The sequence below is a fragment of the Sceloporus undulatus genome, chromosome 1, assembly GCF_019175285.1.
Source record: "Sceloporus undulatus isolate JIND9_A2432 ecotype Alabama chromosome 1, SceUnd_v1.1, whole genome shotgun sequence".
Taxonomy (NCBI): domain Eukaryota; kingdom Metazoa; phylum Chordata; class Lepidosauria; order Squamata; family Phrynosomatidae; genus Sceloporus; species Sceloporus undulatus.
The window spans coordinates 309,484,115-309,501,349 of NC_056522.1; the positions used below are offsets into that span (position 1 = coordinate 309,484,115).

The following is a 17,235-nucleotide window of genomic DNA, read 5'->3' on the forward strand; positions in this document are numbered from 1 at the left end:
GGGGAAAAAAGGCCATCAATCGTTCCTGTTTCCCTGGGAGTCTAAATGCCTCATCTTTTAAATGTATAGCACTCAGTATTGTTGTAATTCTTTATCACAGGATCGTTTTTGAGGCCCTAAACACCTTTACTTGTAATATGCAAATTTCTCCCGAAGCTGACCAATGGGAAAGAAGCAATCAGCCCTCCTCCCCTTGGGTTGGTTTTCAATGGCTTGGAAGGAAGAGATTTTGCCTTGCTTGTAAATAGGAAGGGCTTTGGGGTAGCAAAAGGCTGCAGAAATAGTTTGACCCCCCCTTAAACATCCATGGCTCAGTGCTATGGGATTCTGGGAATTGTAGTTTCTTGAGGCACCAGAGCTCTTTTGACAAAAGGAAGCTGAATGGTCCACAGAGGAGGCGGGGGCAGAGCCTCTTGCCAGCAGTCTTCAGTGGAAGAGAGGAGGCTGATGGTCCTGGCCACTACCCTTGGCTCCCTCCCTCCTCCTCCTCCTCCAGCCGAGGTGAGCTTCTCATTCACTCTCCCTGGCTTTTCTCTCTCCCCCACTCTGCACTTTGAGACCCCTTTAACTGCCAAAGCTCAATGCTCTGGAATTCTGGTGTCTGTGAGGCATTTGGCCTTCTCTGTCAGAGAGCTCTGGTGCCACAATAAACTACAATTCCCAGGATTCCATAGCACTGAGCCCTGGCAGTCCAAGCAGTGTGTTTTGGACACAGAGATCCTCCAAATGAATCCAGTCCCTAGCTTTTATATCTCTCACACACACTGCAGGAATAATAACCCACTTTGAGACTGCTTTAACTCAGTGCTAGGGAATCCTGGGAATGCTAGTGTTTGGGAGACTTCTCTGTCAGTCATGGCTCTGAGGCCACAATAGACTACAATTCCCAGGATTCCCCAGCACTGAGCAGTCTCAAACTGGACCATTTCCTCAGTGTGGATGCACCTGGGGAGGAATTCTGGGCACTGCAGTTCAACTACGTTTGGAGGGTTATGGGACTCCCTGTCAGAGATAGCTCTGGGGCCACAATGTACTACAATTCCCAGCATTACCCAGCACTAACCCAGGACAGTTAAGTCACTCTCAAACTGGATTATTTCCTCAGTGTGGATGCAGCTTTGGTGAGGGACTCTGGGCATTTCAGTCCAGCATTGTTTTATTTCTGCAGTGCATTTTGGATTAGAGACAAGGTGACCAGGCATCCTCCTCCTTTTCCAGGACATGTCCTCTTCTGTCAAATTTCAAAATGTCCTCCATTTGGATCATGGCTAAGAAGCATGGATTTATAATTACATGGGTGTTTTTAGCTTTTATTTTTGGTCATGTCCTACTTTTTTTGCTTGAGTGCCCTACATTTTGGGGTGAGGGCATTGTTCACCTTGGTCAGAGAGCTTTCCAGGGGTTAACTGCCATTCTGCTGTGGTGCTGGAACAAACCACCATTCCCAGAATTCCATAGCATTCAGCCAAGACAGTTAAAGTGGTCTCAAACCAGATTATTTCTCCAGTGTAGATGCAGCCCAAGCCTTTTGCATCTCTTATGCCTGAGATTTCAAAGCCCAGCCTTGGCACCACAACAAACTACAAATCCCAGGATTCCATAGGATGGAGTGATGAGAGTGAAAGCAGTGTGGCAGCAGCCTAAGTGTGCTTAATGCAGTTCTTAAGATGGTGCACCTCTTGCCTACAGAGTCTCACAAGACTTTTTTGTTTAACAACTTGTACCCATTAACTCCATTTCATGTCTCCTTTATTTAGTGGGGAGGAATACAGACAAAACAAGTCAAAATGAAGAAAAACCAAAGTCCCTTGACCAAAGGGTTTGGTTGTGGAATAAGCCTCTGAAATAGGCAAGAGGCAATGTTAAAATAAAGCCATGTTCAATGCTCAAATGTGCTGTTTGGAATGGGGAGAGGGGGGTGGCCAGAAAGGGAAGTACATTTCCGTGATCTGTCTATGAATAATGTCAAAATGTCCTCCATTTTGATCATGCCTAAGAAACATGAATTTATATTAACATTTCTAAAAAAGCCTCAATTTTTTTGCGTGTCCGCCATTTTAAAATGTGTCCTCCATTTTAAAATGTTGTCCTGCATTTGTCCTACATTTGTCCCAGTTTGGAGGTCCTCACTTATGGCAACCCTACCAGTAAAGATGTCACTGTTTGGTCAATTTTGGATGTTATTGACCTACACTAAAATCAAGTGAAGTTAAAATAAATTATAACAGTAAAAACAGTTAAATAAATGCCATATTTAAAATTTGTTGTTAACTGCTGTCAAGTTGATTTCTACTTATGGCGACCCTATGAATGAGAGACTTCCAGTCAACGTATCCTCAACCCTTCTGCTCTGGTCTTGCAGAATCAGGGCCCTGGAAATAGCACTGAATTGAAAACCGTTTGAAAGGTTTTAAAACGTAATAGATAAGATGAAAAGTACAGCACCACTCCTCCTCAGTTAAAAAAAAGGTAACATTTCTGAATCTTGAAATCTTTTTTCTTATTCTGTTCCCTAGATTACTAACATTTGTCCTCCCTCTTGTCCATGACAGTTTTAAAGCTGCAGTACCATTATGCACACTTCTTTGGAATCAAGTCTCACTGAACAATGTGGAACCTAATTTTGAGTAAATATGAATTGACTTGGACTACAAATTCAGAAGAGTATTTCTTCTGCATATTGGGTTTTCAAAGACAAAGCAAGTACAAAATGCAGTCTGACTGGGACAAAAATTAATTATCCCTGTGTAAAACATTCCCTTTGGGTGCTGCTTTCATGGCCTTTTGAAGACAGTGGAGTAACTAAGCAGCCTGTACAGCCAATGTGTTTGTTCTTTTTAATTTACGCACATAAGCTCTGACTGCAGGCCTATCTATTTAAAATAAATCATAAAGAATTAGAGCTGAAATAATGAATTGATTAAAAAGCCAAACTAATCAAGTACAGCATCAATCATAGATTAAAATATGCTTGCTGCATTTTTTTTACTACAAGAACTATGTTTGAACTTGATTGTTTTCTCTCACTGTCATCCTGGCATGTCACTGACTTAACAGAGACTATTGATTGTTCTGAGAAAAAGAAAATAATTATTTTTATGCCCATAGTTTTGTGTTTCTAAGATTCCTATTCCCTTTTCATTTCAACAGTGTTTCTATAGATGGAATACATAAAAATTCTGATAATTTAAGAATGTTATATAAATGTCTCAAAGAATCCTAAATAGCTTTTGTGTGCTTTAACATGCATAATGTAAGTAATGACACAATTTTAATGATTTGTCTAAATAGGTACAACCAGGGTTTGTTTTGGGGAGACATGTACAAAGCCTGAACACATGTAATTTGTATATAGAGATGGTGTGCTGTTGTGTGCCTTCAAGTAATTTCTGACTTATAGCGATCCTAAGATCATGGGGTTTACTTGGCAAGATTTATTCAGAGGAGATTTGCTATTGCCTTCCCCTGAGGCTGAGAGACAGCAGAATCATAAAATTTGAAGGCCATTGATTGTAACTCACTTTCACACTCCGCATTCCTCATTCTTCTTCCCATCTACTACCAGAACCTATTATTTAAAACACCCATCTAACACGTCTTCTCATATACACATACCTGCTCAACACTTCCTTTTACTTTCTTACTCTCCACCCATACTCACTGACTTTCTCACTTACCCTTTCCTTTTTAAAAATTTTTTTTATAACACAGTACATAGTGAAAATTATACAATCCATATTTCATAATGTGCTTTTCTTCCCTCTCCCCCCTCCAACAAACTGCATTTGGGGGAAATACATTTCAATTGAATTAACAATCATTTTGGAGATGTGGAAAATATCATTAATTATATTTTTTACTTCTTCATACCCCATTTTACCTTCCACTTCCTTAATCACAATTTCCCATCCTTACCCTTTCCAGTGCAATCATTTTTTAAGAAGATTTTCTATGGGGTTGTTCACACTACATTATAAACTGGTTTGCAAACCGGTTTAAAAGGGGGTCATTCACACTTGTGCCGGTTTTTCCCGACCCAAATTCAGGAGGAGGGAGTGCAAATCTCCCATAATCCAGTTTTTCCAAGATCAAGTTTTGCCCTGTTTCTTTCCCAAAACACCAGATTTTATCAGGGTGCTGCCAATGAGAACTTGCTCCTGATCCCAGTGGAGGATTTAATATGCAGGCGGCTGATCATGCCCACCCCTTTGCCTTCTTCCTACCAGCCAAGCGCCATTGTTTTTCCCTCTCGGCACTCGGTTGTGGAAGTTGCCTTATCTGCACTGATGTCTGATTCCCAGAGCTCACCAAAGCCAGGGAGAGGGTTCTCCTGGGAACATCTTTAGACTGTTTTTTTATTTTTAAAAGAAAATTAGACAGCTTATGCACATATTTGTTATGGCAAGGCTACAGTAGACAGCACCTTTAAATACTCACATTGTCAGTATGACAAAAGTGCACGATATGCTTGACGTTTAAAAATCAACAATCTATCAATGGGGCTGTGGGTTAGGGGTCATTTTTTCCTCTTTCTCAAGATATAAAACCACAACAGACGCTGCCCCCAAGTTGGTGCAAACTAAAGCTCTCACACACATATTATATTGCTGAGAGCTTACATTATTATATGGCTGAGAGAGTGTGACTCCCCCAAGGCTAACCTACCTCAGGGTTTCTTGCTAAGGGTTCTTCTGAGGCAATTGCAATTGCCATCTTCCGAGGCTGACAGGAGCAGGGGTTTGGCCAAACAGTGTGACACAGAGAACTGCTGGCCCTCATCCCCTTCCTCTACACCACTCCCTTCTCCTTTTGTGTCGTGTCTTTTTAGATTGTAAGCCTGAGGGCAGGGAACTGTCCAATTAAAAAGATTGTATGTACAGCGCTGTATAAATTTACAGTGCTTTATAAATAAAGGTTAATAATAATAATAATAATAATAATAATAATAATAATAATAATAAATATTTCTTTCTTTCTTTTTTCTTTTGCCATTACATTAAAATATCTTACTTTAGCTATGCACAATAACATCCAAAATTCACAAAACAGTGATATACTTTATTGGGCCAAGCAAAATGCACAATATACATGTTGCAAGCTTTAAAAGCTGCACTGGCTTCTTCATCAGCAAAGATGTTAAAAATCATACAGGAGGGGTAAAAAATTAAGACGATGTTGGTCCCAAAGCTGCATTTTGTTAAGATGTGGCAGTTCTCAGTTTAGGTGGTTTTGGAGGGACATTCATGCAGGCAGACCCCTCCTCTTTTCGACTATATACATACTCCAGGATATTTTTTAAAAATTAAGTTCCATTAGGAAGGCAAAGAGAGATGCTTTGCTTTACTTTAGCTATGTCTGGGATTTAATACTTCGTTGGTGGGGATTGATTATTATTATTATTATTATTATTATTAATAATGGTGCAGTGGTCTGAGTGTTGAACTACAACTCTGGAGACCAAGGTTCAATTCCTTGCTTGGCCACGAAACTCACTGAATAACCTTGGGCAAGTCACATATTCTCAGCCTCAGAAGATGGCAATGACAACGGCAACCCTTATATATACAGCGCTATATAAATAAAATTTAATAATAATAACCCACATGTGAAGAAAATTGCCAAGAAAACCTCATGATAGATTCACTTTCATAAGTCGAAAACACCTTGAAGGCACGTAACAACAAACATGCTAATTGAGCCTGTTATCCAACCTAACCACAATTCAAAAAGGCTGTTGAGAAGCTGGAGCGTGTCCAGAGAAGGACACTTAAAACGGTGAAGGGTTTGGAAACCATGCCCAATGAGGAGAGACTTAGGGAGTTGAGTATGGAGAAGGTTAAGAGGTGATATGTTAGCCCTGTTTTAAGAATTTGAAGGAGTATCATGCTGTGGCTGGAGCAATCTTGTTTTCTACTGATCCAGAGAATAGGACCCATAGCAATGGATTCAAACTACAGGAAAAGATTCCAGCTCAACGTTAGGACAGCAATTGCTGTTCGACAGTGGAACACACTACAGTCCCTTGGAGTGTGGTGAAATCTCCTTCTTTGCAGGATTTTAAACAGAGCCTGGATGGCCATCTGTCAGGGGTGCTTTGAATGTGAGATTCTGCATGGCAGGAGGTTAAACTGGATGGTCTTTGTGGTCTGTTCCATCACTTATGATTGTAAGCAGCGTGCCTTACATAAACACACTCACATTTGCATTTACCAGTTGAAGCAGATGAACCCGGATTCCTAAAGGCAGGCGTGAAACCTCGCAAGAAGACTCATCATAGCACCCTTGAGGCTCTGGGTGGTGCTGTGCAGGCATACCAGATCCAGAGCCCAGAAGACAGGAAGGAAAACGAAAGACAGAGACTTGGCCAAGAGTTTGTGTTGTGTCCTGTTAAGTGTGTAAAAAACAACGAAGACAAGCTCCACATGCTCTAGGATGGTAAACACTCTCCAAATTACAGGACCATAGAGATGAAAAAGAACAGAATCTACAGCATTTCTTTATATATACATATTCTAGATAGATCTTGAAAAGGCCTGAATAATCATTTGGAATATGCTGCAGTGGTCTAGTGGATAAGATTCCAATTCTGACAATCGGAAGATTGCAAGTTTGGCAGTTTGAGGCTCAAGTGCTGCATGATGGGGATGGGGTGAGCTCCTGTCACTAGTCCCAGCTTCTGCCAGCCTAGCAGTTTGAAAGCACTTTGATGGGAAGGTGACAGTGTTTGGTGCAGTCCTGCTGGCCACATGACCACCAGAGCAGTCCTCAGACAACGCTGGCTCTTCAGCTTAGAAATGGAGATGAGCACTGCCCCCTATAATCAGTTACAGCTAGACATTCACGTCAAGGGACTACCTTTACCTTTACTATGTACTATATATAAAGAAATGCTGCAGATTCTGTTCTCTTTGATTTCTTTTGAAGGGTATGTACAGCTTCAATATGAATAATATGGATCTTTTAATGCTGTAGTTGAGTGTTGTCCCGTCTTTTCAATAATTGTATGTGTATTTCTATTTGTTTCCATTCTCTGAAGAAGGCCTTTCTAATTGTGGCTGAAACACATTGGTCTTTTTTTTAAACACTGAATAAACATTTGACCATCCTAGAGCAACTGGAGCTTATCTCCTCATTTTTTTAAATGTACTTTTCAGTACTCTTCAGCACACTATAGAAATATAGTGTCTAGATCAAAGGAAGTAATAGTGGCACTGTATTCTGCTTTGGTCAGGTCCCACCTGGAATACTGTGTCCAGTTCTGGGCACCACAATTTGAAAGGGATGTTGAGAAGCTGGAGCATGTCTAAAGGAGGGTGACAAAGATGGCGAAGGGTCTGGAAACCATGCCCTATGATAAGGAGAGACTTAGGGAGCTGGGGATGTTTAGCCTGGGGAAGAGAAGGTTAAGAGGAGATATGATAGCCCTCGTTAAGTATTTGAGGGGCTGTCATATTGAAGATGGAGCACGCTTGTTTTCTGCTGCTCCGGAGAATAGGATCTGGAGCAATGGATTCAAATTACAGTAGAAGAGATTCCACCTAAACATTAGGAGGAACTTCCTAATGTTTGACAGTTGAACACACTCCCTTGAAGAGTGGTGGAGACTCCTCCTTTGGAGGTTTTTAAACACGCTTGATGGCCATCTGTCAGAAGTGCTATGATTGTGAGTTCCTGCATGGCAGGGGGGTTGGACTAAATGACCCTTGAGGTCTATTCTAACTCTGTGATTCTATTATTCTATTCACTACTGTACCGTGGCAACGCTGCTGCAAGAGTTAGCTAGATTACTGCACTACCCTCTTATAGTGCTCTAACTCCTCTGGCTGCCTTCTGCTGCCTTCTGGGATTTGCAGTTGCGGGAGGGGCATTTAGAATTCTCAGCCAGAGAGCTCTTAGGCCTCACTGAACTACAAACCCCAGAATTCAGCAGGAGGCAGCCAGAGCAGTCAAAGTGGAATAGCATCACTATAAGAGGATAGTCCGATAATGTGGTGTGTCATAAACTCATCTCACATCCATCTGCAACAGAAATGGGGAACATATGGACCTCTAGATGTTGCTATGTGGCCATGTTCTAGAAGAGATTGTTCCCGAGGTTTTTGGGCTATGTGGCCATGTTCTGGAACAGTTTGTGCCTGATGTTTCGCCAGCATCTGTGGCTGGTGGCATCTTCAAGAGAATGCATTCTCTGAAGATGCCAACCACAGATGCTGGCGAAATGTCAAAAACATAGCCCAAAAACATCAGGCACAAACTCTTCTAGAACATGGCCACATAGCCTGAAAGATCCCCCCCCCAAAAAAACTATGGGTGCTGGCCATGAAAACCTTTGACCTCACATTGAAAGGAAGAAGTTGGCAGCATGAGCTGCCTCAGATGCAATTGGCTTGTTTGTATATTGCCATTAATTTACCTTCTGGGATTTCTAGTCTGTAGTGGCACCTCTGACAGAGGCATCCCAACATGTCCTCTGTGATAATAATAATAATCAGATTCTCCTAACTGAGGGCCAAAACAGACTGCAGACATATCCCACCTTGAGGCCACTTTAACTGCCCTGGCTCAGTACTGAGGGATTTTTGCAGCTTTGTTGGTGGCACCAGAGCAGTCTGACAGGGAAGGCTCAATGTCTCACAAAACTACAGTTCCCACAATTCCCTTAGCATTGAGCCATAGGGCGGTTGAAGCGGCCTCAAATTGGATTATTTCTGCAGTGTGTTTTGGACCTGAGAGAGGAGGGTCTTCTTCTTCTTCTTCTTGAGTGGTTCAAAAACAAAAAACTCGTGGGGAGAGAGAGAGAGAGCGCTGCCGTTTCCCCCCAGGATTCCCCTCAGAGCGGCCGCCATTTTGTATCGCGCCTCAGGCGAGTGAAGAGAGGCGAAAGTGGTTAAAATCACACACGGTGTACACACGGGGGGGAACATTCGGTTCGATACCGGTTTAACGGGCACGGCGCCGTGCTATGGGAGCCTGGGAAGTGTAGTTTGTTATGGTACTAGTGGTACCACAATAAACTACACTTCCCAGGCTCCCATAGCACGGCGCCGTGCCCGTTAAACCGGTATCGAACCGAATGTTTTCTCTCATGAGGATGCTACCCACCCAGGCCTAGACCTCTTCCCCGCCCTCGCTCCTCCTCTGCCCCCATTAAAGCCAAGTTCTTATGAAACACTCTGACTGGAGCTCCTCCTCATCCTCCTTCCTTCCCGCGCCTTTTGCCACCTTCAAGCCCAAGGCGCCGTTAAGAGAAGAAGAGTGCCCCCTTCCTTCCCCCCATTTTAGCCCTCCTCCGGGGTTCAGGTGAGGCAGGCCTCCCCTCAGGCTTCTCTCTCGCTTGGCGCTTCTCCTCCTCCGCCGCCGCCCCCTCAGGACACAAGGAGGCTCTTCTCCTCCCCCATCTTATCCCCTCTCTTCCTCCGCTGCTTGTGGCGTCTCTCTGGCTCTTTGAGACCTCCGCCTCACGCCTTCTTCTTCTTCTTCTTCATTGTCTCGCCGTGTTAACAGAAATGACAGTACGACTTGCCCATAGGGAAACCATACTCGCCCGTTAGAGAAACATAGGTGGCACCGTGTTAACCTATGTTTCCCTATAGGCAAGTATTCCCCAATCATTCCCCATGGGCAAATGTGCCCCTATGTTTCCCCAATGATTCCCTAATGTTTTTCTATGGACAAGTATCCCCTTATGTTTCCCTATAGACAGGTAATTTCCAGTGTTTCCCTATGGGCAAGTTTTCCCCAATGTTTTCCTATGGACAAGTATTCCTTTATGTTTCCCTATGGGCAGGTATTCCCCCCATGTTTCCCTATAGGCAAGTACTTCCCAATGTTTCCCTATAGGCAAGTATGGTTTCTCTATTATTGCCATTTGTTTCACTGTATCCCTTCGTCTGGAGCCTCAGAGGTGGTCTGAGGGGCTTCTAATGAGGAGAGATCAGAGAAAGTGGCATGGGGATGATGGGATCGGAAGTATATGTCCCTCATAGCAGTCACTGTGAGTCCCGCATGGCGTTGTATAATAACTGAGCGAGGGGCGTGTTCAGTCATTATGCAAGCAGGAGAAATAATCTGGTTTGGCACTGCATAAATAATTCAGTTTGGCCACGCTTTAACTCCAAGCTGTGGGGATTCTGGGGTTTAGAGTCTGAACTGCACAAATAATCCGCTTTGACCCCATTTTAACAGCTGTGGATCCATGAAGTTGCGAGGTTGTATTTTTGTTGTAGCACCAGAACTTTTTGTTCAAGCTCTCACAAAACTTTATACATATATATATATATATATATAGACAGACAGACAGACACACACACACACAGAGCTTCAAAATGCTTCTCTTTCTTCTTAGGCTACGTCTGCATTGCATAAATAATCCAGTTTGGCCCTGCTTTAACTCCATGCTGTGAGATCCCATGATGTAGAATCCATCTGCTGGCCCAGTGCTATGGTATCCTGGGCTGCATCCACAACAAACTCCAACTCCCAGAATTCCATAGCCTTGAGCCAGGGCAGTTAAAGTGGTGTCATACAGTCCGCCCTTCTCTTACATGGGGGATCTGTTCCGGACCCCTCCCCCCACATAAGAGAAAATACTCAGATGCTCAAGCCCCATTCAAACAAATGGGGCTCGTGCCTGCAGCGGCATGGTAGTGGCGCACAGGGCGCACGCCACAGGAGTGCTCCCCACTCGTGAATGGGACGCGCCACCCCTTGTGCTCTGTGTGCTCCCACACGGCTTTGAGCATATGCTCAAAGCTGCATATAGCGCGCCCGCGTATAACATGGCCGCACTGTATTTCTTGCCATGAGGATGCAGCCAATGGATTCTAAACCCCGAAATTCCACAGCATGAGATTAAAGCAGGACCAAACCAGATTATTTACGCAGTGCAGAGGCAGCCTAAGAAGAAAGAAGCATTTTGAAGCAATAAATAAGTAAATATTAGTTTTGTGAGAGCTTGAGCAAAAATCTCTGGTGCTACAACAAAAAGACAGTCCCCTAATTTCCACAGCATGGATCCACAGCAGTTAAAACGTGGTCAAAGCGGATTATTTGTGCAGTTCAGATGCACCCAGTAAGTGAATACCCAAACTCTGGTCTTTCAGATTTTTGTTTTGTTTCATTTTGTACTTCAACCCCCAGAACCCTCAGCTATCTTGGCCAATAGCTTGAGATTCTGGGAGGTGAACTCCAAAACGCCTGGATGGCCAGAGTTTGGGAATCACTAGAAGGAGGAAGAGGCACCGCAAAATGGAGGAAAGTGGTTTCCAAATTCAGGCCTTCCAGGTGTTTTGGAGTTCAGTTCCCAGAATACCCAGACTATTGGTCTAGATGCCTGTGGCTTCTGGGAAGTGGAGTCCAAAACCCAGCAGGACCAGAATTACTGATGTTAAAACTTCAAGAAAAATGGGAGGATTAAATGAAGAAATTAAATGAAAGCTGAAAGCACTCCCGGAAAAGGAGACTGGCTGACCAGATGTGCTCACTGCAAAGGAGGACAAGGCACCAGAGAATGTAGAAAATCCCTGAAAACTGGAGGGCATGTCCAAATAAAAACTAAAAAACACTCATAGAAATGTAAATACGTGCTTCTTAGTCCTGCTCATAATGGAGGACATTTTGGATTTCCTCCTGGACAAAAGGTTGAGATAGAGGACAAGTCCTGGAAAAGGACTCTTTCACATGTGAAAAGAATTAAATGAACGGAGAAATTGGGCTTCCCAACAGTCTGGAGCTGCTTTGCAGTACTTATTTTTGTTTTGTTATTTCCTTTGGGAGATCATAGTCACGCTATTCTTGTTGGTTACCATCACTTCCTTTCTGACTTACGATAATCTTATCATGGGGTTTTATTAGCAAGATTTGTTAAGAGGACGTTTGCCTTCACCTGCGGCTTCCCAAGTTAACGCAGTAGGTTTTCATGGCCTAGCGTGGAATCAATTCCAGATCTCCAGAGTCATAGGACGATAATATCACACGACTGAAATTGGAAGTATAATTCAGTGGCATCCTGAACACATTCATGTTCTCTAGAGTCATACTATATGTAGTCCATCACTCAAACCATTACAACATGCTGCTTTCCATATTTGTGATACACATTTATTTCTCCTTTGTAGGAGTGCAGCACTGTGTTTTGCCCCCCCAACAAAAATCCTTTTGTGTATGTTTGTCCTAGAAAGGTCTTAAAAGGCTAAACAGGTACATGGTGTATTATTATTATTATTAACTCTTATAAAATCTGTACTTATAAAAGATAACAGGAGGGATATGGCCCCACATTAAAACTCAAATTTCTAGGCACACCACCAACCCTAATGGCTTCTTTTCTTATATACAGTGGGGCAAAAAAGTATTTAGTCAGCCACCAATTGAGCAAGTTCTCCCACTTAAAAATCTGCATGGAGGAATGGGCCAACATACTAGCAACAGTGTGTGCCAACCTTGTGAAGACTTACAGGAAACATTTGACCTCTGTCATGGCCAACAAAGGATATATAACAAAGTATTGAGATGAACTTTTGATATTGACCAAATACTTATTTTCCACCATAATTTGCAAATAAATTCTTTCCAAATCCGCCAGTGTGATTGTCTGGATTTGTTTTCTCACTTTGTCATAGTTGAGGTCTACCTATGATGTCAATTACAGGCCTCTCTCATCTTTTTAAGTGGAAGAACTTGCACAATTGGCTGACTAAATACTTTTTTGCCCCACTATATATGTATCAATGGAGCGTTACAGACTAAAAGCGGCGGTCTGCTGGTGCTGCCGGTTGCTCCGCGAGGGAGCCGCAGCAGCCAAACTGTGCGACTCCCTCACAGAGCAAAAAGCCCCAAAATGGCACTTCTCTTTGCGGCGGGCTTATGACTCGTGAAGCGCCAATGGCACACTCGCGATGTCATATGTGCTGTGCAATGTGTGGATGCAACACATCCGCTATGTCAAGATGGCGGCGCCTGTGTGGAACGGGCGCCGCCATTTTGTACAGACTCGGTACGTATTAGGGTTAGGGGCGTCAGGAAGTGATGCCCCTTTCTAACCCTAGTACGTGTGGAGCGCATACTTTATGCCCGTGCGGAACGGGCCAGTGTTGTATATTGTATATTGAGGGCCATATAAATCACTTTAATCAGTGAAGGTATTATGTTAAAAAGCAGGAAGCAGATGTTTTTCTGTACCTGTACTACATTCGCTATGCTATCTGCCTTTTCCCAGCAGATGGGCCTACTTTTTGATGTGTGAATGCAATATACTCCAAAACGCCTGGATGGCCAGAGTTATTAGTGGACAGTTGTGTAATGGGTGATAACTGCCAAAAATGTGTGTAATTTTTGTGTGTATTTGTGTCTAGAATTGGACTTTATGCAATGTTAGATGCTATCTAGTCATATAAAAATAAGAATAGTTTAGTAGCACAGACGTAAGAGAACCATAGATTTAGAAGAGACCTCAAGGCTCATCCAGTCCAACATCCTCCTTTGCAGAAATACACAGTCAAATCACTTCTTTTTTTAAAATAAATTTTATTAAGTTTAAAAATACACATATATGACATCAATTAACATAAATTAACATTTAAACATTACAAAGGTAACAACAAACAGAAATACAACAACAAAGAACAATCAGATTGAATTCCTGGAGTTTGTTCTGATCTACAGTAGTCTTACTCAGTTATCTTGAAGTCTTCAAATATCATCTTAAAACAAAGGGAGCCATTTGGGATATACATTCGAGAAACTGCTTAATCTAAATAATGGTAATTCCAGTAAATAAATTTGCCTTTCTATTTTCTTTCATCAGCTGTATAAAAAATAAAATATTTGCTGAAGGTGAAGGTTAATAACTCCTGTGTCCATTTTAAGAAATCCAATATTTTATCTGTTTGTCTATTACGGTTGTCCCTCTATATTCGCTAGGGTTAGGGGAGCAAGACCCCCGTGAATATGGGAAAACCGCAAATAACAAAAACACTGTTTTTACCTGAGATGACACCTCTCTAGGAATCTCTAGGTCCTCCAGTGCAACTCTGTGGTCAATGTCCAACATACACTGACCATAGAATGGCACTGGAGTAGCTACAAATGGTCTTTCAGTGCAACTTTTAGTTAAAGTTGACCACAGAGTTGCACTGGAGGACCTAGACAGTCCTAGAGAGAACATATTAATGAAATCCGTGAATAATCAAATCCGCAAATATCAAAGCTGCAAATATGGAGGGATGACTGTATAAGTGTTTCTCCTTTTTCTTTTAGATAATCTACCAGCTGAAGCCAGTCATTTTTGGTTTTCATTCCAATCGCCATTGTTCAAGATACAGGTAAGTTTATCCATCTCAATAAATTCAATCAATTTAACTAACCATTCATTAATATTAGGACAGTCTTTTTCCCCCAAGTTCTCGCAAAAACAATTCTAACCATAGCTGACATGTAAAGTAAGAGTTTGCCAAATTTTCTTTCCATGTTTTCATCTGAGACCATGCTTAATTGGAAGTATTTAGGATCAAAGTTCAACTTACATTTTAATATCTTTTTTATCAGATCATAGATTCCCTGCCAATATCTTTTTGTAATTCTACAATTCCACCATAGATGAATATACGAACCTATAGATTCACCGCACTTCCAACATTTATTTGATGTCTTATAAATTTTTGCTAGCTTGGCTGGGGTAAAATGCCATCTGTATTGCATTTTGAGCATATTTTCCCTGATATTGCTACTCAGTGTATATTTACTTCTCTTGACCCAATTCATTTCCTATTTTGACCTAGGTCCTGTGCCCATTTGACCATACATTCTTTCACAGACTCCTGCTCCAAATCCCAGGTCAAAAATAAACCATACAACTTACAAATTCTGTGGGTTCTCTCAGATTGTAAAAGTTTCTCAAATTCTTGATTCCCGTTACCAATGCCTGGATTTTTGCTGTCGGTATTGAACCATCCTTGGAGTTGTCTATAAAAAACCCACGTTTTATAACCACCTTTGCTCTCCAATTCTTGTTGAGTGACAAATCTAACTTTAGCTGAGTTTCCTTCCTCTATGACCAAATCTTTGTAAGAAAGCCAAGATCCATTTGGTAATTTATTATCTCTAAACGAGACTTTCGTTAGGTGAAGCCCAAAGTGGGATAGCTGGGCAGTGGGATTTTTATATTTTAGCCAAATTCTAAAAATTGAATTCCTAACATAATGGTTAAGAAAATCCTTATTAACTTGGTGCTTACCATAAAAAAGTTAAGCATGCCATCCATAACGAAACCCATATCCCTCAATGTTTAACAGATTGTGATCTTTTAATCTGAACCAGACCCAAAGCCAGTCAAAACAAGGTGCGTCATAATATATCCTCAGATTGAGTAACCCCCAACCATCCCTTAGTTTCTTGTCAAATAAATCCTTCATTTTTATTCTTGGCTTTCTTCCTTGTCAAAGGAATTTTGATAGGTCACCATGCCAAGTTTTGAATATTTTAAGATTGGTCAATATCGGAATATTCTGGAAAAGATAAATAAGCTTGAGTAAGATATTCATCTTGATAGTGGCTATCCTACCTGATTAGGGAAAGGTTCAGATTATTCCATTTTACTAAATCCTTGTTGATCTCAGACCATATTTTGTCATAGTTATTTTTACAAAGTTCTATATTTTTTGTTATAAAATTTATACCCAGATATTTCACCTGTTTCTTGACCTTCATTTGAGTTAGGCCTTCTACTTTTTGAATATCTTCTTTAGATAAATTCATAGTCAAAATAGCTTATTTGTTCTTATTCACTTTAAGGCCCGATGCTTCAGCATATTTCTCCAACTCTTCAAATAAAGGTTGTATACTGTCTAAAGGGTTAGAAATTGTTAAGAGAACATCGTCATCAAAGGCTCTGACTTTGTGTTCTTGCTCTTTTATTTTAACACTTTGGACCATTTATTCTCTCTTGAGTTTCACTAAAATACATCCTAAATCATATTAAATAACAAGGGGGAAATGGGACATCCTTGCCTAGTCCCCTTCTGGATTGGAACTGAATCTGACAATTCTTCATTAACTATAATTCTAGCTTTTTGAAGACTATAAATAGTCTGAATCCACTTGAGAAAGTTGTCACCCACTTGTACTTTTTTCAGTATTTCAATCATGAAGGGCCAGCTAACACTGTTGAAGGCGATTTCAAAGTCAATAAATAGCATAATCAAATTCTTATCAACGTTGTTGTTATGTATTTCAATAAGATTTAGAAGATGTCTAATATTGTCTTTAATTTATCTATTTGGCAGGAATCCCCTCTGGTCACTTACTATCCAACAAGATAAGATTTTCTTCAATCTGTCCGCTAAGATAGATGTAAACAATTTATAATCGTTGTTGAGTAGGGAAATGGGCCAAATCACTTCTTATAGTTGGCCATCTAGCCTCTTTTAAAAACCTCCAAAGATGGAGACAACACCACACTCCAAGGCAGCATATTCCACTGTCGAACAGCTCTTACTGTCAAGAAGTTCTTCCTATAATGTTGAGGTGGAATCTCTTTTCCTGTAATTGGAATCTATTGCTCCATGTCCAAGTCTCTGGAGCAGCAGAAAACCAGCTTGCTCCATTCTCAATATGACATCCCTACAAATATTTAAACATGTCTATGAGATATAGTTTGTGGCAAATTCCTGACATTCTTTGCTCTTCAGATTACTGAAACCAAGTTTAATACGAGCTTCATGTATATAGTAACAATAATATTTAGTAATATATGTGCTTAATGGGACAAGGTCCTTGAACACAGTTTGAGTTCACTTTTGAGTATAAATTTTCACAGATTTGTTCTGTGAATGACTTCTTTGGAAAAGTTTAATATTCTAATTTAGACCAAATTCTAAGGCTTGTTTACTAAAAATATTTCCCAGTGTAATGTATGTAAAATGGGAGTCTAGGTAGAAATGCTTCATAGTAGTAGAAATGCATTGTATTTTTTAGTCTTGTATAAAAGATACCACTATGCAGATAAAATACAAAACAGGAAACCTCCTGTGGTTTGTCTGAAGCCACATACATATAGCTGCCATGAAGAAGCTAAGCATGCCTGGATAGGAGAGTTCTTAAAAATCATCAGTATTGTGATGGAGAGGTGTGATATTAACATTAAAAAAAGATAAAAAGAAATAAATGTTAGAGTTTCAGAGAAGCATGTAGTTTGAAGCAGGAAAGTTGAAACTTGTTTTTAAAAAGGGTTATATATAC

The 17,235-nt window shown here is 41.1% G+C and overlaps 1 protein-coding gene across 7 annotated transcripts in view; it reads left to right on the top strand.

Moving 5' to 3' along the window:
- Positions 1 to 439: 439 nt before the first annotated feature.
- Positions 440 to 17,235, top strand: part of DDB2 (damage specific DNA binding protein 2) — a 45,661-nt gene continuing 28,865 nt past the window's right edge. The window contains exons 1-4 of one of the 7 annotated variants that reach the window (XM_042461403.1): positions 440 to 501; positions 2,363 to 2,469; positions 6,214 to 6,435; positions 14,257 to 14,321. Coding sequence is in view for 2 of the 7 variants with exons in the window: in XM_042461383.1 (XP_042317317.1) it covers positions 9,949 to 9,994; positions 14,257 to 14,321 (111 nt within the window). In the remaining 5 variants the exon portion in view is untranslated. Of the gene's footprint in view, positions 502 to 2,345; positions 2,470 to 6,213; positions 6,436 to 9,164; positions 9,301 to 9,924; positions 9,995 to 12,116; positions 12,199 to 14,256; positions 14,322 to 16,280; positions 16,336 to 17,235 lie in introns of those variants that run through there. The other 6 variants (XM_042461419.1, XM_042461426.1, XM_042461409.1 and 3 more) reach the window with 6 other exon arrangements.